This window comes from Microcebus murinus, chromosome 23 (assembly GCF_040939455.1).
Source record: "Microcebus murinus isolate Inina chromosome 23, M.murinus_Inina_mat1.0, whole genome shotgun sequence".
Lineage (NCBI taxonomy): Eukaryota > Metazoa > Chordata > Mammalia > Primates > Cheirogaleidae > Microcebus > Microcebus murinus.
In genome coordinates, this window is record NC_134126.1 from 21,029,583 (window position 1) to 21,046,909 (window position 17,327).

At 39.6% G+C, this 17,327-nt stretch overlaps 1 protein-coding gene across 3 annotated transcripts in view; it reads right to left on the reverse strand.

Annotated features, from left to right (window-relative positions):
* Positions 1-17,327, reverse strand: part of KCNK2 (potassium two pore domain channel subfamily K member 2) — a 179,805-nt gene that overhangs the window by 98,094 nt on the left and 64,384 nt on the right. For all 3 annotated transcript variants that reach the window (XM_012781754.3, XM_012781755.3, XM_012781752.3), the window contains exon 2: positions 16,146-16,456. In XM_012781754.3, the coding sequence (XP_012637208.1) occupies positions 16,146-16,456 (311 nt within the window). The remainder of the gene's footprint in view (positions 1-16,145; positions 16,457-17,327) is intronic.

Here is a 17,327-nt window from a genome sequence, read left to right on the forward strand (position 1 = left end):
AATATTTTCTCTTTCTGCTCTATAAGGTTTTTACCATTTTTAATTTTTTTTTTTACTTTTTTAAACTTTTTAATTAAAAACTAAAACACAAGCACACATGTGAGCCTAGACTCACACAGGATCAGGGTCATTTATATCACTGTTCCCCACCTCCAGATCTTATCCCACTGGAAGGTCTTTAGGGACAATAATACGCCTGGAGCTGTCATCTCCTGTCCTAACAATGCCTTCTGGAATACCTCCCGAAGGACCTGCCTGAGGCTGTTTGACATTACACGTTATGTACAGGTATAAAAATAATCACACATACCCCTAAAATACATATAACTGTCACATATTAATTAAAAAAACTCAAAATGTTTGAAAAAGAAATAACATAAAATAAAGATGGAAAGTACAGCACAAGAAATACATAAGCCAGTAAGCCATTAATTATCATGTATCCAGTATTACACACTATAGACAATCGCATGTGCTACACTTTTATATGACTGGCAGTGCAGTAGGCTTGTTTACACCTGCATCACCGCAAACATGAGCATCATGTGCTGCGCTACAACACTGTATCTGTTGCATCATAGGCAATAGGAATTTTTCAGCCTAATTATAGTCTTATGGGACCACCGTTGTATATGCAGTCCATCGTTGATCTAGATGGCATGATGTGGCACATGACTGTGTTTGCCGAGCACAGTTAATACTATGGAATGGTCTGTCAGTTTCTTTCTGGAATTTTCTATTTGTCGACTTCCCATTGCACTTAAATCCTAGACCACTTACTTATCCAGGCCTATAAGTCTGCCTCCCTCACCTCATCTCCTGCGGCTGTCCTGATGCACCATGGATGGCCCAATCACATCGGCACTTCTACGGGTCATAGAACACACCAAGAATGCCTTAGTACTTGCGGGTGAAGCCTTCTCTTCCTCAAACACTTACCTTCCAAAATCTTTACATGACTGACTTTCCTCATCCAAACCCCATCTCTAATGTCATGTCCTTAGACTAGCAGACATCCTCAAACTACGGCCCGAGGGCCACAGGAGGGCTGCCTAGCACGTTTATCCAACCCTCTGGGTGTTTTGCCGCCGCTGCCTGTCCTGCTTAGCAGCCGACTGGTCCCGGGCCCACAGTGCGCACTCCCCAACGGTCTGAGAAACAGTGAACTGGCCCCCTGTTTGAAAAGTTTGAGGACCCCTGCCTTAGAGAAAACTTTTCTGAACATAGCCCATCTACAGAAGCCCTGCCTCCCATCATTCTATTTCACTAGGCCAGCGTTTAGTCTCAGAACATTAGCACTGTCTGAATGTATCTTGTTCGGGTGTGTATTTGTTAATTTTCAGTAAATCCCCCCAGCAAAGCAACTTCATGAGACCAGATCTCCCTCAGTCTAGTTCTGTGTTGATCATGCCCTGTGCTTAGAACAATGCCCTTCAACAATAAACATGCAGAATGAATAAATGAATGTATGAATGTGCTTTCTAATTATTTCTTGCTGTAGTTGAGTAGATCTTCACACCAAATACCTTACCTCAGGCCTCTGCAACAGCTAATTCACTATCTTCACAAGATAGACAAATGCACAAATGTTTCTGAGTGAAGACTCAGAAACTGAGATCTGAGGAGATTCACTGTGAGTCCACATATCCAAAATACTCAAATTCACAAAACTATGCTGCAAGTCAATTCTCCTTTTTTCATGTATAAGTAATAAATTATCTTGACCAATAATTAAATGTAGGGCTGGGCGCGGTGGCTCACGCCTGTAATCCTAGCACTCTGGGAGGCGGAGGCGGGAGGATCTTTCAAGGTCAGGAGTTCGAAACCAGCCTGAGCAAGAGTGAGACCCCCATCTCTACTAAAAATAGAAAGAAATTAAGTGGCCAACTAAACATATGTAGAAAGATTAATTAAGTAAATGTAACCTTGCATTACAAACTGTTACTTAGTAACAACTGGGAATGATCATCTCCATTTTTGTCATGCATCTGATGGTTTGTGTATGGACTGGGACAACAAAAACCAGCAACCTGCCCCACCTTCTGAGAAGCAGCAGTAAAATGAGTATTCTGAGAAACCATCACCAACCCCTCATGCAACAGGAACATCAGATCTGCACCAAGCAATCTTTAAATTCCTCTGCGGACTGTCTTGCAATTAACATTGTAAACTTTACTTTACCTAAAAGAAGCATCATCACCAAAGCCAGCTTTAAAGTCAAGGTTAACAAGACCTTTGCCGTATTCACTGGCTTCTTTGCTCAACAAACACCTGGTGCTCAATTTTCTGAGATGCTGCTGTATGAAAAATACTGCCTATTAAAGAACATAGCTTGTAAGCCTCCTCCCTGGCTGTTCTAAGGCCAAGAAGGACAATTTTATTCCCAATGAAAAATAAAATATAAGAACTCCAAATCCATCTAATGATTATGCTTCTCCTTTCTCATCCATTTGGGCTTGTCTGGTGTGGAAATCTGTTTGGACATCCCAACCAACCATCATCCTGCCGGGGACACACAGAGTACCACAGACCCATGATGTGATGTGACTTCTGGGTTAACAGGGCAAAACCTCCCTAAGAACTCTCCACCAAATCCGGAGGATAAATGAGGAATCCCTTGTTTTCTGGGTTAAGACCAAAATGTCAAAATGGACACAACCAATGCCTCTATTTGTAAATCTCAGAATGGTACCACTTCCCTGGTACCATTAGCGGTATCACACTCGTGCAGAAACTACAGGACATCCAAGGAAAAAGAAGCTCATTATATTCTATCTGTCACTGAAATCAAATGTTCTCAAATCACCCTTTATAGCGTATAAGTCATAGTGACAGGAAAGAAGAATTTTTTCATTTGCCCAAAAGGAACATGTCCTGTTTTAGCAATTACCAGTTCTTGATGAATCCTATTCTTTCTCTAAGCAAATTTGAGCTAAATAATAAGAACAGATGCATAACTGTAGAAGCAAAACTTTAAAATAGCCAAGAAACTATGTTGGGACCCTAAAAATGGAAAATTTAAGAATGTAAGGCTCTTCTCCCTAAAATGTGCTTCGAAATAATCCACGTGGTCATGTAATGGTGTCTACCAGGATCTCCCTCCCTTCCCTCCACCCTGACATGCACTGCTTTACTTATTTCCCAGAGTTTCTTTTCGCTGCCACTTCACTGCAGAATACATTATACATTACGCTTCTACAGGCTTCTGCTAAGTTTTGACTCCTGAGGTTCTTCTAAAAAGAATACAAACTGTTTAACTTAGTGGTCCACAAATATTGACATTTTCACTCAATAGTGGATAGACTGAGGGTACAACTCACTGGGGGTCTCTCACTTACATACAACAATACATTCCAAAAACATCTGAGTTTTCGGAGAAAAACCCAAAACAGAGCAGAGAGGAAGCACATAAGGAATAATATTTTTAACACATATGCAACTCTAATCATAAGAAAAACCAAACAGTTCTGCAAAGAGAAAGCAGGCACCACTCCTAAAAAAAATGTAAAGTCGTCACAAAAAGATTACCTACTACAGACTAAAAAAAAATTGATTCTTTGTACAAATGGGTATGTTTTGGAAAGAGAGGGTTTTAATAGTTTTAAAAATGTAGATATAATAAAGTATATTTGAAGGGATAATTGTAAACCTGGGCATCTGTTCTGTGATGCTTTAATTTAAAATTGAAAAGGGAAATATTGAAGTCCAGAAATATCACCCTGATCTTTAACATTGTGAAATGCCCAATGTTCAATTAAAATTTTAAAAACTCACAAGCCAGGGGAAAGAGACACATAAATGAGAATTGAAGCTCACCATGGTCATGTAAAAATTAATGGATCTGGGAGGAAATCAGCAAGGCTGGCCTTTCCAAATAGTGGTTTCAGTGTCCTAGAAGAAGGCTCATGGGTCACCATGACTCTTTGCCTAGGGACATCATTCAAAATGCCAATATATAAAACGCTAGGCATCCCCAGAGAGATAAAAGAATTTTTTTAAAAAAAGAAGAAGAAAAAGAAAGAAAGCAGCAAGGCATTCTTGTGCTAAATTATGATTCCTCCTCTTCTGGAACACTCCCCAGAGTTCTAACTGACACTTATCAAAGTTTTAACTGAGCAGAGTGTCGTTCTGCAAGAAACAACCAAAATAATCAGGGGATACTATAACTGCCAAAGAAGAGATTAACAAACAAAATTCCTAGAAAAGCAAAGACCCAAGACACACATGTTCACAGATTATAAAAACCTAAAGAGTTGAATGAGAATGAATTGTAGATGTGGTAAGGAATAAAGATAAAAAAAAACAAAAAACATTTCTATCTTTAGAAGGGAATTACATGACTTTGTTCACAGTACTCACTAGGCAAATGGCTTAAAACTTAAAGGATGTCATTTTATAAAAGATTAAATGAAAAGAAAACTTTATTGAAAAGAATGTGAGCCATTTATCTCAAAAGAAGGTACAGGCTGAAATGTACTTAAATTTGAAATATTCAAATAAATTAAATTTATGACTATTAGACCCATGACAGATTTTTCATAATGTCATGATGCTCAGGGTACAGTCCTCCCGTTTGAAGCTATGGCACTGTTTTTAAATGTCCCATGATATCATTGTTAAAAGCAGGAATACTGAGCTAGATGAACTACTGTGTTTAATAAAGCTGTGTTTTCAGATGTTCAAAAAAATGAAAGGCAGAGAAAGAGCTAAGAAGAGATGGAAAACATCATTCCATTCCCTTACTGATAAAAATATTACCTAACCTAAGTGAATATTTAATCAATGATAAAATAGGAGTGAATAGGACCATTGGCCATGCCTATGGGCTCAGAGCAGAGCACCTCATTTGAATGGCTGCAAAGAGCCGCCATTCCTTCCCCAGAAGTCTCTCTTTTGCAAGGCCATGGGTTCCATTCCTCCCTATGTTATTTATTAAGAGAATGAGCCATTTGGTCCAAAGGACCATAAGGAAATTTAAACTTGTTTTACCTGTCTTCAAATTCTAAACCTCACTTTAAGTGAAGTCTAAAAGGAGTCACACCATAACCTTGACAATGCCAACCAAATATCACAAAGGGACTGACACCTTCTAGAGAACTTTCATTAAAGTTCATCTGCCCCTATCCATGAGAGAACATTGTTGGAAATGAAAACAACTGCAGTCTTGGTCCTAAATGCAGTAATAAAACCGTAAGGAATGAAGTAAAAAAAGGCAGCAGAGGGCAAGAAAATTATGCAATTTCAGATGCTGCCAAAAAAAAACCAAAAAAAAAAATGCTTTTCTTGATTAACATTCATCCCAAAAGGAGAGAGATGGCCAATAACAGAGCTGTTTAAAAATAAGAAAAAGAAAAAGAGAAAGCAAGAGAAAGAAGAAGGAGGGAAGAGGAAGAGAGAGGAAGGGAAGAGAACTGAAGGGAAAGGGGCAGAAGGAGAGAGGGAGAAGAACATGTCTGTAAGTCCTAACCTAAGAAGACCACCATGGGTATCAATTTAGGAACTTGTACTTTTGCTTTAGGAACTTATACTTTAGGAACTTGTGCTTTTCTACTACCACGCTTGTCTAGAATCTTCTTTCATGCCTTTCCAAAGCATTTCTCTTACTGTTATCATATTTTTATGCTATACATGAATGTGGAATTGGTCAAATTTTACCATTATCCACAAGCTAAGATAACTAATTTTAGTAACTGCAGATACAGATTTTCATAAACGAATTTTTAGGCGAAAGCCCCTTCCTTCTCGGTTGATCCATCAAAAATGTTGCTTCCTGTCCGCATGCAAGCAGGGCTCAAAGACAGAACCCACTCAGACACGGAGCTTTCTGTCCCAGCATTAAATCCTCTAAGGATCCAGATTCCACTCTCAAAAGAACACAAAGCGAAGCACTGGCTTTGTTAATGAAACTTTAAACATTAGAAGTGCGGAAGACAAGGAAAGAGCAAGTCCTAGGGCGACTCTGACGGGCTCCACTTGATGCATTTTGAACACTGTGAAATCAAAGCTATCTCAGAAATATAACAAATCTGAGAGAGAAACTTTCTATTTAAAGGAACTCTAAGACGGTCAATATTTCGCTTTTGCTCTCTGCTCTATTTCCCTAAAAATGTGTTATACCAGTTTATGTCTGCGTTGCCTATCAAAATACGTGAGTTTAAAAATGGTCCATGTTGGCCGGGCGCTGTGGCTCACGCCTGTAATCCTAGCTCTTGGGAGGCCGAGGCGGGCGGATTGCTCAAGGTCAGGAGTTCGAAACCAGCCTGAGCAAGAGCGAGACCCCGTCTCTACTATAAATAGAAAGAAATTAATTGGCCAACTGATATATATAGAAAAAATTAGCCGGGCATGGTGGCACATGCCTGTAGTCCCAGCTACCCGGGAGGCTGAGGCAGAAGGATCACTCGAGCCCAGGAGTTTGAGGTTGCTGTGAGCTAGGCTGACGCCACGGCACTCACTCTAGCCTGGGCAACAAAGCGAGACTCTGTCTCAAAAAAAAAAAAAAAAAAAAAAAAAAAAAAAAAAAAATGGTCCATGTTGTGAGCATCCTTAGGGCTGCTCCACCAGGAACAGCTGGTAGGTGACATTTCCCACGCCCCACCCTACCCTGCTGCCCGCTTCCCCAAGCGTGAGGGGACTGATGAGTTGGTAGCCTTCCGTGTCACTTACTCTATGTCAAATCCCTCGTAGATCACATCTAAAAACAAGAGTTAGAATATTCCTTGTTCCCAATGCAAAGAAATGATAAATGTTTGAGGTCCCAATTACCCAGATTTGATCATTACACATTGTATGTTTGCACCAAAACATCACAGTACCCCATAAATATGCACAGCTATTATGTATCTATAAAAATTTGTAGATAATTTTTTTAAAAAGAGAAAAAAAACGACTTAGAATATTCCTGAATCAACCCCTATACAATGGTGACTGAAAAATGGAGATGGTAGTGACAGGCATTAGTGATCTCATGTCTATAAGACATGTATGTGTGCAAATATGTGTATTATGTATGTGTGCAAATATGTGTATGTATGTACACACACCCCCCTCAATGTATCTATTTAATATATGTGTTTATATGCACAAAGAGAAGTCTTGGCCAACTCTGGGTGGAGGAAATTTCCAGTGTTTATTTTCTTCTTTATACCTTCTTGTATTATTTGAATTTTGTACACGAAACGAAACTATTATTACTCTGTGAATAATAGTTAGGAAGCAAAAAAGGATGAAAGATCCGTAATAGACCTGTAATCGCAGAGGTAGAATATTAACTTTGTCCTTGCAACTATCTCCCTCTGCACTCCCTCGCGCTGTCTCCTCCTCCCAGGTGAGAATGCTCTGGCTTTAAAATCATTTTCCCTGACTTACCTCACCTGGTCATGCACCAACATGATCACTGCCCAGCCACACGAGTTTTAGCATAATATTCTAGTTGTCTTTTTGTTGCCTTATAATTGTACTCAGTTTACCGCGAGTAAATGCTTCGCCTTGGCATCTACAGACCTGCCGTGTCTTCTGCCGCTGGTCTTTGCTAACACAGCACAGAGCACGCGGATTCCGTCAGCAGTGTTTACTGGGTTTACAATCCATCAGCAACTTCAAATTCAGTGAGCGTGCCCTAGATGCACAGTTCATAAATCTAATTTGCCTTGTGGAGTTAGATAAAAGAGGAGCCCAGGATGAAAACATGCAACAAAATAATGTAGCTTCTAAGAAGGCCATTTGGTGCCGTGGAAACAAGTGTTAGAGTGGCCTGCATGGCAGTGCTCCAATTCTAAGGCTTGCTGTGCCACTTCCAGCATCTCAAGCTGGAAAAGGTTGAGTCGTCTTGGGTTAAACACTCTGTGCCTCAGTTTACCTATCTGCAAAAGGGGGATAATGAAGAAAAACCTCTCTGTTTCCTGAACAAGCAAGGGAGGAATATATATATATGAAAGTATGTCTAAAATAGATGCAGACTTGGATGGAATATTTATTGGGTGTCTAATATGGCTAGACATGGTTTGCACACATTCCTGTATAACTCTCAGAGAAAAGCACTGGAGATGGAATCATAATAAAGAATCCGATCTAGGTGACATTTTGTCTCCTTCTGAACTGCCAGGCACTTAACTTGTCTGTGCCTCAGTTTCTCCGTTTTACCAATATGAACTACAATATATGTGTCTAAGGGATGTGAGAATTAAGTTATATAGTGTACTTTAAAGTGTAAAAGGGTATACAAATATATGACAAAATGCAAACAAGGAACATACAGCTCTCTGAATTTTAGAGCCATTATCATAATTACTACTGGCATATCTACACTGGTTGAACCTCATTCTAATACTGTCTATTTAACTAAGCTTTACATTTAAGTTTTGTTTTTAGCTTAGGCTAAATAAATTAGCAGCCAAAAAATATTTTTAAATATAATATATATGCAGAACAATTTCCCACATTCTCAAATTAGCATCCATCTATCAAATAACATTCTAGCCATTATTTTTAAATAATATTACTTTTTAATCACATCAGTTTGAGTGATAGTTTATTGATATATAACACTCATATGCCATTTCTCTAATTTTTAACCAATATTTACTAATTAACATTCACATACTCTTTGAAAGTAAAGTTATTTTCTGGCAGACTACTTTCATAAAAGTTTTCAATAAAAACCTAAATATTTCCAGGAAACAGTATGTGAAAATATCTCAATTGCTACTTAATAATATACAGTAAAAACTATTTCCCTTTTAATGCTTTCATTCTGAAAGTCAAACAAGCATGACCTTAGGAACAGAATGATTTATTCTTCTAAGAAAGTAGCACATGGGAGAGTTCTAGAAAAATTGGAAATTGACAAAATTTTATTTAAAACATCCATAGCCCCTTTTGGTAGCCCAATTCCCTCTTGGAACTCTAACCTTTGAAGCCCAGACATTTAAGGGGCACCTAGTTCATCTGGTAAAATAATTCAAGCTACTATGTTAACATGCATGCAAGAAAGTTACACATGAGGCTGCTTACAAATGCTTTTTCCAGAGATTAACCCAGAGGACATAAAGTATTTATGGGATGTTTAGACACTTTGCAGACTATTTTTTTTAATCTTCCTAAAGTCCATATTAGGTCCAAAAAAGTTGAAAAAGCAGAGTAAAATCATTGGTAAGAAAAGAAAGCCCTTTTAGATACTTTCTGGACATCATATTATCATGTTCACAGATAAAATGATAAAAGGTGAGTGTATTCTTTCTAAGACTGAGGCCAAATATTTAACATACCTGGGTGCTTATACAACCTGGAATGACAGCTACCAAACCATTGTATATATAATCATGTAGTATCACCAACTACACCTCATGCAATTAGCTCTAAGTCCACTCTTCATATGGCAAACCATCCCATTCACCATTAGGAGCACCATGATCTAAAACACACATGGACTCCACCACTCAAACACCTTCAATGGCTCTCATGCTTAGAGATGTACTTCTTCAACATTTCTTTTAAAGGGTCCTTAAAGGAAAAGAAAAATAAAACGTTCAGAGGTCTGGGCCATAGAGTGAGATAGTTCCCTAAAATGAGAGAAATGTCCTTGAAATGTTAGGTTTAAATCAATTATTCGTTTGCACTGTGGAGTCTATTCCTACGTGTTGAAGTGCTTTTGGGATCACACTCTGTCCATCTTAACCTACACTCATTCCCCTTTAATTTCACTTTAAATTCCTTCCGTGTAATGATGAGTTTCGTGACATGTATCTTCGGCCTGCCCCTCCCCCAAATGACAAACTCAAATTTGCAGAACCCTGCTCAACACCTCCTCTTGAATGTCCTAATAGTCCTCTCAAATTTAACATGTCTTGGACTTGGCCTGAGCTGTTTTGCTAAAATACCTGCAGGACACTATCCTCCCAGTAAAGGCATTAGACATACAGATTTAAAGTGTTGCTTTATAAAGGTGTCCTGCTGAGTTTCAGGGAGATTGGTATCAGCTTGTCAGCATTGTTTACTGATAACAATTGCAATGGATGATTTGCCCCTGGTCCTGGTGAGACTCCAGAGAGCTCTGCCATGGGGGAGAGCATATGCCTACGTGACCAGCAAGGTATAAGAAACCCCAGCTGACACCCCTTTTGGGGCTCCTTAATTCCAAAGTGATCCATGCACACATCAGTAGTTCCTCTGATCCAAGAGAGAAGAATGGCCTGGGTACAGTCTTGCAGAGGGAGGATAACTGAAGCTGGCCCCTGGTCTCACAAGACCCCTAGCTGCCATGCAGCCTTTGCCTGTGACGCATAGCTTTACTGGGTGCTACTGTTATACTGTATCATCTTCCTGCAATAAACTGTGAATCTATAAGCACTGTTATTTGGCATCCATAAGTCTTCCTCACTAACCAAAACCTGTCTGACTGATGCTACTTGTGCAATGTTCAAAACTAAGCTCCTGACATTATGCTCCAAATCAACCCTTCTTCACGCTTCCCCCATCTCAGGAAAATGGGAGTCCTAGTCTTTTCATTCCCTAGGACAAAAAAGTGCTGCAGTTATCCTTGACTCTTCTTCTTTGCACTGCACATCTGGTCTACCAGCAAGCCCCATTGGCTCTCCTTCCAAAATATATCCAGAATCTGTTTGTAATCTCACAACCCCCCCCACCACACCTGGCTACTCCCTCAGCTCAAACCACCCTCCCCCACTCGCACCCCCCACTCATTTCTCACCAGAATTATTACAAGAGCTCCCTACTTGCTTCCTCTGCTTCTAGCCATGGCTGTGAGCAGTCTATTCTTAATACCACAGCCAGAGAGATCCTGTTGAAATGCAAGCCAGAGCTGGGTACCTTTTTGCACCAAACAGCCAAACTCCTTGTTATAACTCACAAGACCCTACATGCCCTGACCCCCATCGCCTGCCTGACATCTTCTATGTCTCCTCCCAGTATCCTTGCAGTTCCTCCACATGCCAGGGAGTCTCATCTCCTCGAGGGCCTTCGTGTGTGTCTGTGTGTCTGTGTGTCTCTGTGTGTGTGTGTGTGTGTGTGTGTGTGTGTGTGTGTGTAGCATTCTGCCTCAGTGTGAGTCCCCAGGGAGCCACTTGGCTTGTTCCCTCACTCCCCTTTACTTAAAAGTCACCTTATCAGTGAAGCTTCCCTAGTGACCTTATCTGAAATTAATCACCCCAACATCATGCAACATTTCCTACGCCCCTTCATGCTTTCTTTTTACTTCTGAAATTTATTGCTGTCTAATATAATACCTTCCCCCAGTAAATGTAAAGCTCACTGATGGTAAGAATTTTCATTGGCTTTATTCTCCACTGCATTTCAGGGCTTAGGACAAGGTACACAGTAGGCATTCAATGAATACTTTTGAATCAGTGATTATAGAATTAATATAAAACAATGTTTGGGTTTTTGTTTTGTTTTTTTAAGGATAGTATCACTGGCATTCTAGGAAGGCATGTTTATTTACCTATCCTGTGACTCCAGGTATCCTCTGAGATACAGCCAAGTGTCTACTCCTCCACATCTACTCCAGGTGGAGGAGAATAGTCCTAGGATAAAGCCTACCTCCCTGGTGCAGAACAGGCCACAGTCTACCATTAGAACTGCTCACGTCCAGGTACTCAGGTACTGGGGCGCACCATGCCCGTTCTGCCTCGAATGCCCACTGGTCCCCTTTCCCTCCCCTAGAGCACTCAGATGCACCCTGAAATCCAGTTTTCCTTTCACTTCTTCTTCTGTGTATTCCCCATTCTCATTAAATGGTTAATTTCTTCCTCAGCGCCCCAGGAGAAACAGAGATTTGGAGATCTGTAGCAGCTTCAACTCCAACCTCTAAGGACTTCTTTTTTTTTTTTTTTTTTTGAATTTTTATTTTATTTTATTTTTTTATTTTAGTGTATTATGGGGGTACAAGTGTTAAGGTTACATATATTGCCCATGCCCCCCTCCCCCCTCGAGTAAGAGCTTCAAGCGTGTCCATCCCCCAAACGTTGCACATCTTACTCGTTGTGGTTGTATATACCCCCCCTCCTCCCCTCTCCCACCCTCCCGACACCTGAGAGACCTGTAAGAACTTCTATTGTAACTATGCCTGATTGCACAGGATGGAGCTCCTTGAGAGAAGCCCTATCTTTTCTATCACTTTAATTGGCTCAAAAACTCATGGCAGAGGTAGCACATTGGAGGTCCTCAATAAATGCCATTGAATGAATCAACATGAGAAGAAGGAATAATGCAAAGGTAATACAATCCCCTCGGCAAGAGGACTCCAAAGATCTAAGGCCACCAGATCACCTTGTACAAATACGCATCAGCTTTTTCATGCAGAAACAGACAGAATATCTTCCCCACCTAGCTCACAGAAGGGTGGGGCTCAAATTAGGGAACAAAAGTCAAATCTCCCATAAGGTATTTTTATTATCAATATATAGATCATAGATTTTGCCTTTTCTTTTTAATCCCATAATGGATTCAGATAACACAGAAATAAAAGGATTAATGACCAGGTGTGTCTGATGGCACCATGCTGGCTACTGTTTTACCACATTCAAATGGGAAAACACCTATATATATAATCCTGTTGTCCAGGAAGAATATTAAGATCCAGGTACATACTCTCCATTTTGGAAAGAGAGATGCACAATATACATCACTATGTACAAAGGACTATAATTTAATATTCATTACACCCTAATACATGGAATAACAGGGAACTTTACATCAAATGTTTAGTCAATCTTTTTCAGAGGCAATCAATACAGGAGCTAAGAGTAGAAGCTCTAGAGTCTACCCACCTAGGTTTGAATAACAGCTCTACCACTGTGCACTCTTGGAAAATGAGGCTCCTCCTGCCTCAGTTTACACATAAGTTAAATGCTGATAATAAGGCACCTACTTCGCAGGGCTATTTAAGAGAATTAAATAAGATAATACATGTAAAAGGTTAGAATTGTGCCTTGCACATGTAAGTGCTCATTAAATTTTAGCTATCATTAATGGTATCCATGACTCTTATAACTTAAAAAATGTTTTTATATATGTTTCTGTATGATAACACATTAATCTAAATGGAATGGAAGTTGACAATCACACTGTTCAAAACATCTCAGCCTAGCAAAGGTATCTCTGTTTTTCATATCTCTGCCCCTCCTCAATCTTGTCTTGGAGGGATGGTGTCAAAAACAGCACTCAGAGCTACACACGTTTCTGTAACAGAAGAAACAGATACTTTGGCTCCCTTCCCTGCCTCTTCCCTCAGCTTCCCCCACCCCAGCCTGCAACACGATCACAGCATGGAATCAGGTTGCCATAACCTGTCCAGGGGAGTAACTAATAACCTGGGACTGTGACCAGATTATACTAACTGCACCTGCTGTTGGCCTATCATCTGACTATTCATTTTTTCCTTTCCTACTCTCCATTAAAGGAAGACAGAATGTCTTCACCACCAACCCTAGAATTGGATCTATCGCTCACCACTCCACTACTTCCCCCTTCAACACTGAAAGAAGGTAAACCCTGAAAGAACAGGGACTCCTAGGAATGATGCTAGAACAACATTCTGAAGACCTGAACCTCCATCCTAATAATGCTATAGGGGTAAATCACCTGGGCTTTCTGTGTCTCAGTTTCCTAATCTTTAATGATGTGATATTACTGACTAATATACCTAACCACGAGGTTTTCAGGATGATGAAATGGGAAAATAAATGTGGGGAGAATACTTGAAAATTTATGAGAGTCATACGAAGGAAATGTCATTCAAATAAATGATTATCAGCTTATTTGCCTTCATCCCTATTTACACACAGATCTGGATCCTTGAAGCCATGATATTATAAAGATTTCTTTTATCCAAACAAATTATATTCAAGGAGAAAATGTAAAGGTGAGTGACATGACAATAAATAATAGGCAACTTCTGCATTAAAAAAATACTGAATCAGCACACACACACAAAAAGATTTTTAAGAAGCAGAAATACTCAATGAACAGTGAATATTAATAATGGATATTAATGGATTGTCATGCAGAGAGAAAGAAAAAAGTTAGGTCATATTTTGAGCTCTATTTGTGCCCATTCCAAAAACAATGTAGCAAAAAATGATCAACATTCACTATCAGATTGCTCCTACCTGACATGGCCTTCAAGTTATTTTCAGAATTCTGAATAAATCTGGGCAATACTGAACAGTGAGGGCATTTTCAAATTCACACAGGGTTTCCCCTAGCATTATCCTAAAACTCCAGTCATTTGGTTTTTTTCCTCCTCAAGATCAACCACCTCACTCCAGGTGACAAGAATGCAACTACCTGAATCAGAGACTACAACCCAGTAAAGGGAAAAAACAGAGGCAGAAAAAAATGAAAAAGGGAAAAAAAAAAAAAACCATAGTAAACAAACCTAACACTTTTTGAGTACCTAAATGGTTTACTATACATGGACTGTCTCTTTACTCTTACAACAATCCTACTTGGTAGAGACTCTTTCCTGATTCCAGATAGATCATTTAAGGCTAGATGACACTTCTAATAAAGCACTCAACTGAAGTTTGAAACACATCCTTATCTGATCCCAAAGTTTAAGCTTTTCCCACTACTCCAGGCTGCCTCCACCAAGGCAACCAAGAGCTCCTCTTCTAAAACCCAAGGGAAGTGGGGATTACTCTTCAAAGATTTTTTAGTACCTTATAAGATTATGTGGCACTAAGAGTCAGTGAAGAGAAAGTGATATGACATAGGATCAGGGAAGGAAGTATTTGGGACAATAATGTTAGCAGGTTCACTGCCAATACTAAAAATGTCACCATGATCTAAAAATAGCAGAGAATTCAGTACATAAGCGAAGAGTATTATCAAAATTTAAGTCAAATGTGTTAGACACAGAAATGTCTGAATGTGACAAGAATTAAATAGGTGCCAAAGAATACTAGTGGTGACAGCTTTCAATAAAACTTGAATAAGGACTGGTATGTGTATACTATAATGAATAGAGAGGGCAAGGAAAAGCAGGAGCATTTGGGGACCGATGGCAAGAGAAAATGACAGTGAATGTCCTAGAACAAAAAACAGGATTAAAACCAATAATTTTTCCCTCAATCTACTATTCCAGCTCATTCAAATGATATAAAACCAGATATAAAATAAAGAAAATGCTCAGATGATGACTCACAGGTAAATTTTCAGTCTAATTTGAATTAAATCAGGTAAGAAATGTAGGCTCTATGGGAAAATAAACACGTGTACAGTTAAAATTTTTTCAACAACCTGTCAGGTCTCTCCTTAGAAGAAACTTCTAGGGCTTTTTTTCTTGACCAATATTCTTGGTTTGACCAATGGATTGTTTCATGCAGAAGAAATCTAAACAAAAAGGTAGCCTAACTGAAACTTATCAATCATTTTGGGATTAACTTTTAAAACATTTTTCCGTAAAGATGCTGTTCTGCTGTTATACAGCAAAAATAGTTTTTATTCAAAATTCTTATTGTTTCTGTAAATTCGCAAATTGTTTTTAGTTGGGGTTTAGAGAAGCAATAATTAATCACTGCTCCCAAGACACTTTTTAAAAGGCAGTTGTCAGAGTTATACCTTGTCTAGATTAAAGACATGAGCTACAAGTTGTTAACCATGAGGGGTAACAATCTCAAGAAGGTTACAGCACAAATTCAACTTTCCTATTTTATGACGGCCACTGCCAAGATTAAAGCACTTTCCTGTCTTTTATTTTCCTTTAATTTGCCGCAACAATGTTTCTCAGTCGGCAATGATCATCCAAACCAGGACGGTAACTTCCAGCATGGTAACCCCAAGTCTAAGGGTGTCCACTGGCAGTTCTAAGATAGAGCTCTGGGAAAGAAAGCAGGAAGACAACAGGAAAGAAACACAGTAGAACAGGAGCAGAAGAGGATGCAAAGGGACATTGGGAGGGAGGAGTAAAAGAGAAGAAAGAGAAGAAAATATGGCAAATGTGAGAGAAGTGGCAAAATCAGAAAGGAGACAAAGACCTGGGAAAAGAGTTCTATGCTAATCAGCATGAAGTGGGACAGGGACCCTAACAGCACATCAGCCCTGCAATGGGCTATGAGTTGTCTCCTTCTATCTTTCTCTCTCCTTAGGAGAAACGGAGTAGCAACTCCTCTCATGCCATTCATTACCTGGATGAGTTCGTCCAGCTCCGTGGAATTGACACAGGAGTGTTGGGATATGAACGTTTGCTTCTGGATCACAATGGTGGTCCTCTGTGAAATCTCATGAGGCTGCTCCAACGCTTTGAACACGGTGGCTCCGATGATCAGATAGAGGACAACCACCAGGAAAATCGTGGAGACCGTCTTCCATTTCATAACATTAATGGTCGTGTCACTCTCCACCCGGGAAGCAAGCACTGTGGGTTTCGTGGAAAACGAGAGCCTCGGTTTGGAGTTCTGAGCGGCAGATTTAGGATCCAGCAAGTCAGGTGCCGCCACTAACAACAACAGAGAATGAGGGTTAGGTTGGAGGAGATGAGAGAGGGATTGGTTGGGCTGCTTCTTTAAGGGGTCAGTAAAAGTTGACTGTACCCCGCTTGGTCTCCCTGGTGGAAGCTCTGGAACCTAAGCCAGGAGTGCTCTCCCTAGATCTCAGGCAGGACCAAATATAAGGATTCAAGAAAAAGGGGCCGGGTCTTTGCTCTCTGCTGCTATTGGAGTTCCAAATGGGAGGGGAAAAAACAAAACAAAACAAAACAGGAGTCAGATCAAGAAACTTACAAAAAAAGAGAAAAGAATGCCTGAGGGCATCCTAATTAATTTCTAAATTTGTATCTGTCCACTATGCTAGCCACAAAGACGTACTGAACTCCTAGGAGTTGATGATACTAAACTAGACATTTGAATACTCGGGAAGAAGGCTCATGGTCTATTCCTGTTCTCAAGAACTTTGTACTGCAAGCTCATCAATATGGCAAACACTTTGTGGTTTTGTTTTAAAATGTATTGTAATAAAAGAATTGTATTATAAGAGAGTTTGTGATCCAAACACTGTTGCTCAAAAGAAATCATTCCTAATTTTCTGGTAAAACATGGTGGTAAATAACCCACTCAATAGTCTGATCATTTCCTTTTGCCTGTCTTCCAAAGTAGGATCGTGATGAAGCATTCTTTGAATTTTTTTACTCCACCTCTTACATGTTTAAAAAATAAAAGCCATTGCTAACCATTGTGGCACAATCCAATGGACAGCCAAGAAAAGACAAGTTTCTTCCTTTTCAACAGTGAACAACATCAAGAAAAAATAAAATTAAAACCTTGGTTCACACCTTAGACCCTACATGCTCTTTTCAAAGTTAATTGCTCCAT